This window comes from Uloborus diversus, chromosome 3, assembly GCF_026930045.1.
Source record: "Uloborus diversus isolate 005 chromosome 3, Udiv.v.3.1, whole genome shotgun sequence".
NCBI classification, from domain to species: Eukaryota; Metazoa; Arthropoda; class Arachnida; order Araneae; family Uloboridae; genus Uloborus; species Uloborus diversus.
The window spans coordinates 137,420,936-137,435,234 of NC_072733.1; the positions used below are offsets into that span (position 1 = coordinate 137,420,936).

At 32.0% G+C, this 14,299-nt stretch overlaps 1 protein-coding gene across 1 annotated transcript; it reads right to left on the bottom strand.

Annotated features, from left to right (window-relative positions):
* Positions 1-12,596: 12,596 nt before the first annotated feature.
* LOC129218959 (uncharacterized) lies at positions 12,597-13,519 on the bottom strand. The gene is made up of 2 exons (XM_054853279.1): positions 13,326-13,519; positions 12,597-13,176 (listed from the first exon to the last, which is right to left on the bottom strand). The coding sequence occupies exons 1-2, from the start codon at positions 13,517-13,519 to the stop codon at positions 12,597-12,599; spliced, it is 774 nt and encodes a 257-aa protein (XP_054709254.1).
* Between the last annotated feature and the right edge of the window lie 780 nt (positions 13,520-14,299).

A 14,299-nucleotide genomic window follows, 5' to 3' on the forward strand; every position in this document is an offset into this window, starting at 1 on the left:
AGAACCTATACATACTGTTCATTAAAATATTTTTCCTTTCTAAAGAAAGTTGTTTTGTTGGAAAGGTGTTACAATAACTATCAATCATTATTTTGCTTACCTGATGACTTTTTCCAGTTATTTAAATATCCCTGCAAACTTCATTACGACGAAGAACAGTTATGAATTGGGTTTCTGAAAACTGAGTCGCAAAGTTCAAATTTTAAAAACTTTTTTTTTTTGCAGCACACTTTGCAATTGATAAGTTGTAATAGTTTCAGTTTTTTTTCCTTGATTGGAAAATCATGTACTACTAATAAGATCCTGCTAGCGATGTTGTTTACAAAAAAATTATTATAATTTCAAAGAAATAAGCAAAACATGCACTATTCGGTGCTTGCTCTAATAATCTGTAACCTACAAATATAGAAATAAATGATTACAAACCAAAATAGCTTCTTAAATATTTAATTGAGAATTGTATCCTACAAGTCTAGAAGGGCAAAAGTGATAGTTTACTTTTTTAAGTGATAGTTTAGTGATAACTTTTTTCAAAATGAACGAAATGGACTTTTTTTTTAAAGACAGCATGTAAAGAAAGGACAACGAATTTTATTATAAACTTGCATTGGGATATTATTTAAATTTGGGAGTATATTCGTGCGCTCAAAAAAAAGTAGAAAATTTTCATTTATTTGATTTTTTCTTTGCATGGGGCAGAGTGAAAAAAAATCTAATTAAATATTTTCTATTTTATTATAATAAATATTTTTTAATCAAATGAATGTATAGATACATGAATGAATGAATGAATAAATTACAAATATTGGAACAATAAACGAATAAATAAATACGTGTCCTTGACAAATTGAATTAAACATTTAAAACCGAAACATGCCTAATATTAAATTAAATAAGTACTGTACTGAACATCAGTAGATCTCAATTAATGCTAAAAATGTTAATAACAAAAACTGTATTATTTCATGATAAAAAACATGTTTTTGAGAAACCACAAAATATCGGAATATGTGTACCAAATTTTGAAAATGACTTGCATTATATTTTTCCTTAATCTTTAGAACTATTTATTTACTTATTTACTATCTTTTTAAAATTATTATTTACAGGTTGCGCTGCAAAATGTGGAAACATTTTACTATTTCTTTTCGATTCCACTTCATCCCACATTCTTACATCCCTTTTCATATACATAGCAATATAAAAACATAAATATATTTTTTAAATCACTGAAAGTATAGCTTGATTTCAGTAATTTTTCTCCACAGTAATACGATATAATTTCTGAACATTTTTTCTTCGATAAAAAAAAAAAGTTTCTGGGCTGCTAACATTTTGCTACTTTTAAAGATTTGACTTTCCTGCATTTTTTTTTTTTTTTTCATTTTTTACCTACCAATGCACAATTTTTCACAATAGAAAAGAGGGGGGGAATCACTAGCGAAAATTCGTAATTTATGTTCAAAATGGAATGTTTCGGAGCACGTGAGAAACCGTAAAATATTAGATTGTTCTCTTTTTTTTTTTTTTTTTTTTTTGCTCCCATTACACAAGTTTTCTACACTAGGGTATATTGAAAATAGAAAAAATGAAAATAAAAAATCAGTAACGAAAATTCAAGAATGATGCTCTAAACCGAAAATTTGAGGGTTCATGAGGAATCGAAAAATATTTGATTCCTCAACAAACTTCCTCAACAAAGTACAGTTGTTAACTTATGTAACTTTGCTACTTTTACGACTGCAAATCATTTTAATTGCCTAACTTCAAATAATATTTTTATTTTCTCTTAGGTGCCTGTAATATAAACTCTTATTCAAGATTCATAAACACTTGCAAGTTATGATCGAGGAAAAAAAAATCAACAGAAAAAAAAAAAAAAAACGATCGTGCCAGTTTGTAGAAGTCAAAAGGGCCAAGTAAATAAACTTTTCGTTATAAAACTGAATGATACACAGTAAAACGGGAAGTAAAATTGAAGCTATTGCGCCACAGCCCTAAATTCGCTATATACGGCTTCGCTATAAACATCTTTGCTTTATAATTCATAAATTTCAGTGAATTTTAACTTTTCATTGCATTTACGGTTTTACAAGCCACGCTTCCCCTGGAGAGTCACACACACATTGTTCATTAGTGTATTTTTTTATTTTTTTGGAACAATGAAACGAAATAGTACCAGCAACATTAAGTAGCTCTCAAAGAAAAAAAAAACCTTTCACCTTCTTCCCTTTGCACTACTGTATCACATGGGCTAAAATCTAGAAGTGGTTCTCCACTGCATGTCAACGCCTACGTAAAAAAAAAGAGCCAGGGTGACTGAAACATTCCTCTAAATGCCCCACAACAATCCATCCCTGCTCCTCCACCTCCCCTACCTGTGAAGGCAGTTTCATCGTCTGATAGCGCCCGATGACCAAAGCGCAGTCCGTTCTCATACTCCTCAAGCTTTCCACTTTGTATTGAAACGTATAATGAACTGACCTTCGGTCTTGAGACAAACCGGTTCCAGTTCGATGGCAGACGCTCCGATGGTGCTTTTTCAACTGTCACACAACAAAACCACCACCAGTGGCGAAAACCGGCCTTTTCGAATCCCACTTCAAGATTTTCTGCAAAATAAACTGGACAGGCAGGTAAGTTGAAGATATTTTATGCATTGTGTTTGGTTTCCTGATTGAGTTTGTTAACTGAACACATACATTACCATCTTACGAAGGCTACGTGGACCCTAAATAGCGATTGCGTCATATTATGTAATTTTGAACCTTAAAGAAAGAAAAAGTAAAACCGGATACTAATATTTCTGTACGAAACAAGTGACTAGACATGTGAGAAATAAGTGCTACATTTAATTGGAATCTGCAGGCATTTTATTGGAAAAGAAAGCTTCGATAGCAGATTCGTATTTTGCGTACAACACATCCGTTTATTTAATTTTTTATCGCAAGTTTTTGACAGAAGGGACGTAAATATGACACAAGTTTCAAAACTATTTTTTTACCGATTAAGTTCAGAGTAAATATCCCTAAAAGGGTAAAAATTCTACTCTCTCTACCCTCCCCCCCCCCATAAATGGAAAAGTTCTATGTTATCAAGGCAGTAAAATTGCCGAGAAATATATGTGACAGTGAGGAATAATGAATCCCCTAATTAGGCTCTTTTTTAAACTACTTAGCTTGAAATTAATGCTTCGGGAAAGTAGAAGCAGACCTTGTTAGCGTAAATGCCCCATGAAATGTGAGCATAGCAGTTTTATGTTTACTTTCAAAAATGGGAAAGGGAAAATGATAAGGCTCAAAATCCCTTAAATATTATATGCAGAAACATAATATAAATGTAGTGGACAGATTGCTATGAAATATATCTTTTTTTTTTTTTGAAACGCAGGATTAAAAAAAAGTTAAAACATAGAATATCCCAATCTATATCCATTATGAAGAATATTTTTAATGTCCTAATAAATACATTTTTTAAAGCATAAAATGTGCATTTATGGCTAAAATGGGGCACACTTTTGAAAATATTAAAACTTTGTATGCTTATAGAAAATGTTACGTTTAATCTGAGGCAAACTCGTGTATTCTTTTTAAGATAATTTAACATTGAGTTCAATACAAAATTAAATACTTATAATTAAAAAAAAAGTTCTGCGATACTAACTGTAATTTGATTACGTGAGAAACAATTTTCCTTTTGGTGCACAAAGCACAGTGATAACTTGTTCCAGCTATAAACATGGGGTCAGCTGTACTGATAGTTATTAACATTTCTGGAATGCGAACAGTAATAGGTCAGAAAAGTTAGATATTACAAACACTTCATAACGATGTTTAATTTTTAGATTAAATTACGTATAACTTTTTTTTGTGTTACAAGTATTTGAATTTTGTTACTTGTACTGAGTTAAGTTTTAAATTTTCTTTAGCATTAAATGTACGACTTTGCATTTTGCGCTCCGTAACATTTTATGTAAGAATGTAAGCATACAAAGTAAAAAACAGCAAATTTAAAAAGTGACCTCAATTATGGTCTCCACTGTACAAAGCTGGTCTTTACGCATATGCGTATAGACCATAACAATATTACGCATAAGTTAACTTGGGAGACTTGACCCAAAGACTAATTTGATGGTTTTGTTTGATTTGATGTTTTTTCCAATAAATTTTTATTTTTTAATAGATAAAATATTGGGATTTAATCCTAATGATTTAATTTTATTCAAGCAATAACTCTAATATTGTGAATATGAAAGTCAGTTTTTTTTTATTATTATTATTATTTTATTTTTCATGAACATCTATGACATAATTTTGTCTAAAGAAAGGTTTTTATTTGACAAAGACTAAAATACTAACAATCTTTGAGCCCAATGAGTTGTTACTTAGTAAAATACCTGACATATTGCTTAGGTCTGATCTGATACAGTTTTGAATTCGATTTCTGCTTTCCTACTGATATGAATTAAGATTAATAATAACAATTTTTAAATAAATATGTAACACTTCACCTGAAGAGTGAACGTTTTGTATATTCACTTCAAGTATCACTTATTTAAACAAAAAACACCATCAAACCTGCGTTTTTGATTTCAATATCTATGAGTCTTCTTACATTTATGAGGGGTGTCATGTCTCCCTAGGTGTGGTGGGTCAAGTCTCCTTAGATCTAGGGACACTTGACCCATTTGCTGACTTGAAGAATATAATTTTTTTGTACCATTTTCCCTTAGAATTATGCTATTATTTTTAACCATAATAATACACAAAATGGCAAACAATTTATGTATATTTTTTATTTCGTTCTAACTATTCTACAAAAAAAAATCATAATAAATAAATAAATAAATAAATAGAAATGGAAAATAAAAAACAAAAAATTGGGTCAAGTCTCCCTAGTTTCCCCTATCCGTTACGCATGAAATGTTCGTGTTTGAGATACATTAGCAAATATCTAAATTGAGATTTTAATTCCATGTTCCGTTTTTCATTTCTACTACTGCCTCCCCTCCTTTATTTAAAAATTTTCTTATAAATACAGACGGTGTTTCAAATCCAATTTGATATCAGCCCGATTCTACGATGTTACAGAGATTATTTTAATGTTTAAGTATACAATGCAGGCAAAAAAAATCTTAACATTTCTTTGGCAATTAAAAACTTTACATGCAAACTTCTTTTCATGATTCTACCTGGCATGCTCCCTAGTGATTTGACCGAATACCGAATAATCGTCCAGATTGTGGCCGAATATTCGGTAATCGGCCAATTCACAAGGGAGCATGCCAAGTAAAATCATGGCAAGAAAAAGTTGTGTAAAGTTTTTAATTGCTAACCAAATTTAAAGATTTTTTTTAAATGGCGCTGTGCAAACTATGTAGAATTTATTTTATTTTTTATTTTTTTTTGAAAGTATCTCTTATACCCACGGAAATATAAAAATTTCTTTCAAAAATACGATTTTTTAAAAGATTTTTAGCTCATAACACACGAAATTTTCCGTCAAACGTTACCAACCTTTCAAAATATTTGACAGCATAAAAGAAAAACATACCAAAATTTGAGTTTAAAATAATCAAAATTTAATGAAATATGAACGTTTAAAGCAATTGAATTTTCACTGCGCATGCGTGAAAGTTAGCAATTTATAACCTTCATAATCCAAAGCCAGATAAATCCTACACCTCGTGATAAAATTCCAGCTCCATATCTTAAAAATTCAAAAAGTTGTGAGCGATCTAATAAGCCGAATTTCAATAATTCATTGATAGGTGACGACTCGTGAGGGATCGTTCGTAAATAATCTGTTTTTATTATGAAACACACTGAATGACGGCAGGCAAGTGTTACCAGTTTGCGAACGACCCCTTGCGGTTCGTCGCCTATCCGAGAATTATTGAAATTCGGCTCATTAGATCACTGATAACTTTTTGAACTTTAAAGATATCGAGCTGGAATTTTATCACGAGGTATAGAATCTACCTGGGCTTTGGATTACGAAGGTTATCAATATACACCTTTCGCGCACGCGCAGTAAAAATTCAACTGCATTAAACGTTCATATTTCAACAAATTTTCAACATTTTAATTTCAAATTCTATTTTTTTGTTTCTCTTGTACGCTGTCATATATTCTGAAAGTTTAGTAACGGTTGACGGAAAACTTTGCGTGCTATGAGCCGAAAATCTTAAAATAAATTTGCATTTTTGAAAGAAATGCCTATATCTCCGTGGATATTCACAAAAGTATAAAAATAAATTCTATATAGATTGTACAGTGCTGGCAAAAAAAAAAAAAAAAAAATCTTTACATTTGGTTGGCACTTTAAAACTTTACATAACCATTTCTTGTCATGATTTTACATGGCATGCTCCCTTGTGAATTGCCCGAAAAATTTATATTTGGCCACATTCGGGCATAATATTCGGTATTCGGCCAAATAACTTGGGAGTATGCAGAATAAAATCATGACAAGAAGTTTGCATGTAAGGTTTTTAATTGCCAACTAAATGTAAAGATTTTTTTCCCGGCACTAATTTCCTTTATACTGTTCAAATCTGAAATACACTTTTGCTTTCAATGGAGAGAGCAAAATCCTATTGGGTTATGCCCGAGGACTCTGTTATAAACGAATCAATAGGGAAAAAAAACAGAAACGTTGAAATCATCTTTAAGAGCGCAAGACAGTTCGCAAATAAATTAGACAAAAAAAAGTAATTAACTAATTAACTTATTGTAGTATCCAACTACTGTAATTGTTACCGCCTATATTGTTTCATATGGTACAATATGATTTCCAGTGTTAGATTTTGTATCCTAGTTTATTATTCATGGATACATATCGTCGCATCAGAGCAAGATTAGAATATCTTACTATTATTCCTAGGATTAGGCGTCTTACTATTGCTCTGAAGCGACGATATTTGTAATGCATTTCAGATTTTCGTTTTTTGACTGATGCTTCATTCACGATAAAAAATATTGCCTGCTCTATTGCCTTGCTTTAAAATTTCTCCTTTATCTCTCTCTCTTTATATATATATATATATATATAGAGAGAGAGAGAGAGAGAGTCAGATAAACACTATGCACTGTTTTTACTGTTAAAAAAAATTAAGTAAAATATCAAATAGTGTTCTCTGCTGTGGTAATGAAAGCTGTCATCCCTCTCGAATATAATTACTTTTTTGCTATCCAGTAACCTATAAACATATAATTTAAACAATCTGCAGTTACAGAAACAAATCGTAAGTTTTAATTTATTTTATGTAAGAAATGTTTGAAACAATATTTCATTAGTATGTGCTGAAGGGGGAGCGATATAAATTAGGAACGCTTTTTACGTTAAACGTGTCCTGGTGCCATGGTAAATAAGAGGCATACTACCATTAATGAAGGTTTCGTAATTAAATGCATTTATTTTTTTATTAATTTTATTTTTGATTTGTCGCTTTAACTAGTTTCAACGGCGCAAGAGTCGTTTGTTTCTGGTTTACATGGTATTAAAAAGTGCGATCCCACTTTCCAAAACACTATAAAGAAAAAAAAATATCTTTGTGAAAATGATAAAATGTGTTTGAAAAATGTGAATAGCTGTTATTGCATTCACAGTTGGTATTGCATCGACAAAACTACGTTTACTTTACACTGCTTGAGAGCTAGATTTCTTATTGTTTCTATGATTTGTTCCTTTGAAGCATCAAGGGATTTTTTTAAGAATATTATCACGGGAAGCACCGTGCGTATACCACTAAGAATAAAAATATTCGAGTATAGTGCCTACAGTGTAATGAAGACTTTTCTATTAACTATTGTCAGAATCATATTTCAAACTTTTGAATGGAATATTGATCGCATTTTGACTCTGCATCCGAGGCTTTTGTTCTTCAAGCATTTAGAACTATTGAATTTGGATATTGTGGTAAAAAAAATTGCATGCAGCAATATTCAGCGAAACGAAGGGGGGGGGGGGGGGCAACACACGAAATCTGCTACAACTTTCTGTCGAGCTGTATAAGCCTTTTTCTTTCGCACGGCAATTTTAGACCTTTGACTGTGCACGATTGCCTCCGTGCCCATCCCTTCCGTTTTAATATCCTTGGCTCACCCGTGTGTACTTTAAGGCCATGTCACACGTAGCGAAATTCGTTCAACCTGACGATTTAGGTTCGACTCAACCGCGAGAGCGAATTCCGACCGGAAAATCCCCGTGTGCTATGCTTTCCGAGGTTGAACGTATTCCATTCAGCTTTTTATCTTCTCGGCAAAAAAGTTGGATCACCCTCAACCTTCAGCCAATCAGGAGGAAGCAATCCTTTGACCAGTTACGTCAAAATACAACATGGCCGCCTGTAACAACATCAACAGCGTGTGCAAGGAATGGAATAAACTGCTAGAATAACTTCAGGTGAGTTATTATTACTATATTTTCGTCAAAAACAAATATAAAACATAATACTTCGTAAACCTCCACCTTATTATTGTGTTAAAAGGTCAATTTCTAGTTCAAAGTCGACGTAAGAATTTCCTTGCCAAATTCGCCAATCTCGTAGTGTGCAATCTTGCCAAATCAATGAATGTTTGTAAACAATCTGAAGCAAGGAGCAACGGTAATGGGTCAATCCGTAGAAATCACCCAGGCCGTGTTGCTCGACATTTTTGATTTTCCTAATTTTTTTACTACTTAATTCTCACTACTAGGTGAGTTCAAAAGTGTTAAAAGAAAATTTTTTAGGCTCATACTTTTTTTTACCCACCATTTTAAGTTTGCTTAGTTGCCGTTTTTGGACCAAAAACAAGTTTTACGTAAATGCATCTAACTCGGTTAATTTTACAGTTATCAGGACAAAACCAAATCCTACATCACCAGAAGGATGCCCCAGATACGATTTGCTTGCAAAATATTATTTAAATGGTGAGAAAGGTGAATAAAAAAATTAACAATTACAAACTGAAAATTAGCATAAAATACGAGTTTTAGTGCAACAAAATTAGTAAAAGGAGGAGAGTCTCAGCTATATTTTTTTCTTGTGTAGATATAATGTAGGACTACTTGTTGTAGGAATTTTAAACTTGAGAACTTTGTCCTTTTTTTTTTTTTGCAAACTTTTTCAAAAGTGGAAAAAATCGAATTTTGGCTAAGTTTAAAGTCAAATATCTCAAAAGGGACTGGTGAAAAATTATGAAATTCATACAAGTAACACCTTTTTTATGACATGAAAATATGATTACAATTTGATGACTGAGACTCAACTGGTACTAGAGTTATAGAGCATTAAAGTTGGCCAAATATTGCATTTTCGCAAAGTTTAAAGCAAACTATTTCAAGAGGGACTGAGTGAAAAACAATGAAATTGATACAGGTAGCACCTTTTTATTATATGAACCTATGATTACAATTTGGTGACTGAGATTCAACTGGTGTCAGAGTTATAGTGCATCAAAGTTGGCCAAATATTGCATTACACATACACAAAGTTAAATATTAATTCATAGATAAGCTTCACTTTCCAAACATTTAATAGCAACAAAAGTTCATCTTCTTTAATAAATTAAATTCATGCAATATAATTATGCACAAAAAATAAACAAATGAATAAATAAAATAAATGTTTAGCTCCTTTGTCCTAAACATTTAAGTACATACACATTATAAATCAATTGTTATTAATAACACATTTTTTTTTTTTTTGCTACAATTTATCATCTTTTACTTAAGTTTTCTTCTGCATATAAAATACCAGACACTCGGTTATCACATTCAGAGGCTGGAGGCAGATGTTATCGCTGAGATGACATCTGCCTCCAGCTCGGTTATTCGCTCTTCCGGACTGATGAGTTCTTATAAGAACGAAACTGTAGTCTCTGGATATGATAACCGGGCTGTCTGGTATAACATGTGGATTGTTTAAAAACAGCACACACACCATGCCGATACTTTACGGAAATACATTGATTTTACATTTCATAAAAGCTAGGGGGTACTTTGCCTGTCCCCCTCCCTGTATAATATTCATGTTATATATACTTGTCTAATTTGTTTTCATAATTTTAGATTATGTGAGAAAGAATTTCAAGTTATTGTGTACAGATGCAGTTATAGAGGTTGCAGTCAAAAACTTCGTTCCAGGGCGAAATTAATTATTGTTGAACTTTGAAATGTAATTGAAATTATGTATTAATACATATGAGTGTGTGTATGGAACTTATTGTAAATAAAGTTTATGTATAAATTTTATGTGTCAGTTTCTCTAAAGAATACTAGAAAAAATGAACTATTTTTTAATTTTTTTTTCTTTCTTTGTATATATTATAAAAGATAAAGTTCTTTCAGTATGCTCTGTAAAAACATCTATGAAGCATTGTTCTTCTTAGAGAACAAAAGTAAAACAACTCACAATTTCTTACTTAATTGAATGTACCTGCATGACTCAACTAAATCAATCGAACTATTTTAAGTCCAATTTTTCAAACTATAAAAAGTAGTACAAACCAGCCTAAATCAGTAGAAAAGTTGGTATTCTTGCGTTCTATGTAACTTGTAAACTATGCAAGAAGTATTTTATACTCTTCACTATTTAAAAATTTAAGTTTTGATTTTTTTTAAAGTAATAAATTTCATGTGCATTTGTTGGAAAGATAAAATAGAATGGGTCATATACAGAGGTTTCATATAAAAACAGTAGCATGTATATATATATATAAAAATTTTGAAAAAAAAAAAATAGAACCGACTTCAAAATTGCTCTAAAAAGTGGAAAATAGTTTTATTCTTTAAACACCATCGATAATACTTTTAAACATAATTTTTGAAGTTGACGCAAAAACAAAAAGTAAAATAAAGGGAAACCATGCTTCGTTCAGATTTTTTTCAGAAAATCATCCAAAGTTAGGAACGAAACATTTATATCGTTACTCAAATATGCTGTCATCAATGCATAATGTATGTGGTAGTGAAGAAACTAGGCCTGGTTAAATTTATAGTTGTAGTTGAGTTATGGCTGTGAATGATCTTATCTATCGTTTTTACGCCAACTTCAAAAATTACGTTTAAAAATATTATCGATGGTGCTTAAAGAATAAAATTATTTTTCACTTTTTAGAGCAATTTTGAAGTTGGTTCTATTTTTTTTTTTTTTTTCAAAATTTTTTTATTTCATTCTTTTTAGTGTAAATGTAGGTATTTCAGTAAAAGTAAGAAGTTACCATCAGGGATACTAAATAAAAAACTATAAGCATGCCTTAAACTTTAAGCGATTGGCACTAAAAATTTATCTTTGTTTTCTCTCCGGAATTCATTTGTGTGTTAATTTAATAACAACCATTTAAATATTACGCTTTCCCTAACTAATTTGCATTTCACAGCATACAAGTTGTTTGTGATGCAACCCTGTATAGTTGAGGCAAACCTAACCTTGTAGTATTGTGAAGGCTAAGCAGATCCTGATCGCTGCATTACCTCGCTTCCAGGTTACCTTTACCCCAACTATGGAGCAATGACACTGAAGAAACTTGATGCTTGCTTCAGAGAAGCCTTGATTCAAAATTATAATTACTATTAATGTTACTGTTATATGCACCAAACTTTTATAACAATGGGTTTCATATTTAATCATTTAATAAGGAAGTTGCATGAAATTTACTGTTTTTTTTTTTGCCCATAACTTTTTTTCTAAAGAACAAAGATGGGCAAAAAAAGTAATGGGACCTAAGTTGAGCCATCCCCTATGCATTAAAAAAAGAATCATCAAAATAGGTTCACTAGGTGAGACGCTGTGAGTGGACAAACAAATAAAAAAAAACATACATACGGTATGAACTGAAAACCGCCTCCTTTTTGAAGTCGGTTAAAAAGTAGAAAATTTTGTCATTCCACTTTTTGTGTATTGCTAAAAAGATTTCTATTTTAACAACTACACTTTGTGTACATTCAATAGCAAAATAATAATACTTAGACGAGGTTGGGTTTTTGACAAAAAAAAACTGTTTTTGACATGACCTGTTAAAAACTCCAATACTGACATTGATATTTTTTATAAACACATATGGTTTCCTGATGCTGAAAAATTATTTCACATTATATCATTAAAATTAATAGAACAATTAATAAGTTTGATTAAAATTAATTGACAAATTTTTTTGTAAATTTGTTACACTGTAAAAGCAGTTATGGATAACTGTTACAGCTTGTTTTCAAAGTAGTTTTGTTTAAAACTTTTTAATAACTTAATTTTTTTGTAACAATTAGATACAGTTAATTTTATCAATCAAAAAGTCTTTCTGAGAAAGGATTTATGCAATGTCTCTTTTCTTTTGAGTAAAAATGAAACTAAGTTGATCAGCACTCACTAGTTAAGTATAATAGTATCTAAATATTTTGAATGGTGCTGTTTACTTTTTTTTATGTTATTAATTTTTTTGAGGGCTGTTTATGGTCTCCTCCTGACAAAGAAGGTTGTTGATCTTCTGCGTTCGTAGAAAGCTGACGATCACTTACAAAGCTTGACAAGAAGTCGTCGTCAGTAAAAACATCTGGGTTGTATGGGACTATCCCGGAAGCTTTAAATCCTGCTACTATGTTGTTCGGTGTCATAGCATTTAGAAAGGCGCAATTGACAGGTTAGGAATGTCATAAATTGTTACGGTTTTACCAGGGTTGCTAACTAGCCAGTTGTCAACAGCTGCGAAGTAGTATCGTTTAAATGGTCCATAAACAGATACATCTAGGGGCTGGAGGCGATGTGAAGTATGAGGAGGAAAAGATAGCAAAATTATTCCATTGTCTTTACAGTAGCTTAACACTTGTATAGACAAGTGCGAATCATGATTGTCTAGCAATAAAAGGCAAGGTTGATGAAGTGTTGACTTTACGTGACTATGAAAGTGTCTAATAAAAGTGAGAAACGATGACCCAGTCATCCAACCGGAAGGGTGTGCAGTGCCAATACACCCTTGTGGTCCTTCCTTTATGAAATAGTCTTTAAAGAATACTCTAGGGAAAATAAAAAGTGGCAGGAGAGCATTGCCAATAGCATTAACAGCAGTTGCAATTGTTACGGTTTGTCCTCGCTCGGCAGAAGTAGCTTTTGCAACTTGACGGACTCCTTTCTCAGCAATAACTTTGCCTGGTCGCTGAACTGTCTGCACCCCAGTTTCATCCGCATTCCACACATCTTTGCTTTGAAATTTGTATTTTTCAAACACCTTTTTCAAGTTTTCAAAAAAGCTCCCAACATTATGCTTATTAAAACTAGTTGCTCGACTTAAGCTTGTCACTTCTGGCTCTCTTAAAGAAAGAGTGGGGTGCCTTTTAAAAACTTGTAAAACCACTCTGATGTTGCCATTTTGGCGTTTATCCAGGTATCAGGCATTTCCAATTGATTTGCAAGTCCCAACTCATAAGCCAGTTCTCGAACATTTTTAGGAGTTAATCCATAATAAATTTTAGCACTTATTAAAATGTATTTACTAAGCTCGTTTTCTAAATCATTTAATATTTGACGGTGCTTAGCATATCCCATTTTTACTTCTTTTTCAACAGCGTCAGGTGTTTCAAGCTGTTTTCCTTTTTATTTTTATATCTGTAAAGCGTCATTTTGTCTATAGAAAATGTTTTTGCTGCTTCCCTGATAGACATCCTTCCATTTTTTATTTCATCATATGCCCTTTCAAACACATCAATAGGTATTTCACCTCTCTCAGTTTTCTTCTTTTAGTTTCTTGGCATTTCTGAAATAAAAAACCACATTAAAAACTACTTGTGGGTTGAGTTGATACACGTATCAACTTGACCCAAAAGAAGCGTATCAATTTGACCCAAACGACGCCATTACTTTAAACTTAAATTTACGAGAAACAGGAAGCAGCCGAAATAACGAGTTTAACTCAATATCCTTAACTGGAAGTGACGAATCCGAAGTACTGTATTTGGTTGATCTACTACCTCACACATAAAATATAAAACAGGTCAAAGTATCAAGCAAAATTTTACTTTTCTCAGTCAAAAATAGTTTTTTCCAAAAAGCACAACAAGCAACCTCCTCCTCAGGCACTTGACAGGTTACTGGCTATCGGCCTGCCCCTCCTATACTTTGCTTCCCGCTCTCATACACATTCAAATTTAAAAATTATTGGTATTGTATCAACTTGACCCTGTATCAACTAGACCCGGTCTCCCCTACGGGTAGCCTCAATAGCGAGCGCTACTTTCGGGACGCTGTGACAGCGGGGGTAGTACCCTTTCTCCAGAGCATTCTTGGTGCAGTGTTTCAGCAGGACAATGCACGTCCATATGTCGCACG

Bases quoted from the DNA above. Each gene is read 5' to 3' on its own strand.
- LOC129218959 (XM_054853279.1), bottom strand. From the start codon at position 13,519: ATGGGATATGCTAAGCACCGTCAAATATTAAATGATTTAGAAAACGAG. The intron at 13,177-13,325 runs GTTTTACAAGTT...CAAATTTCAAAG, and splicing joins AAAATGGCAACATCAGAGTG to CAAAGATGTGTGGAATGCGG.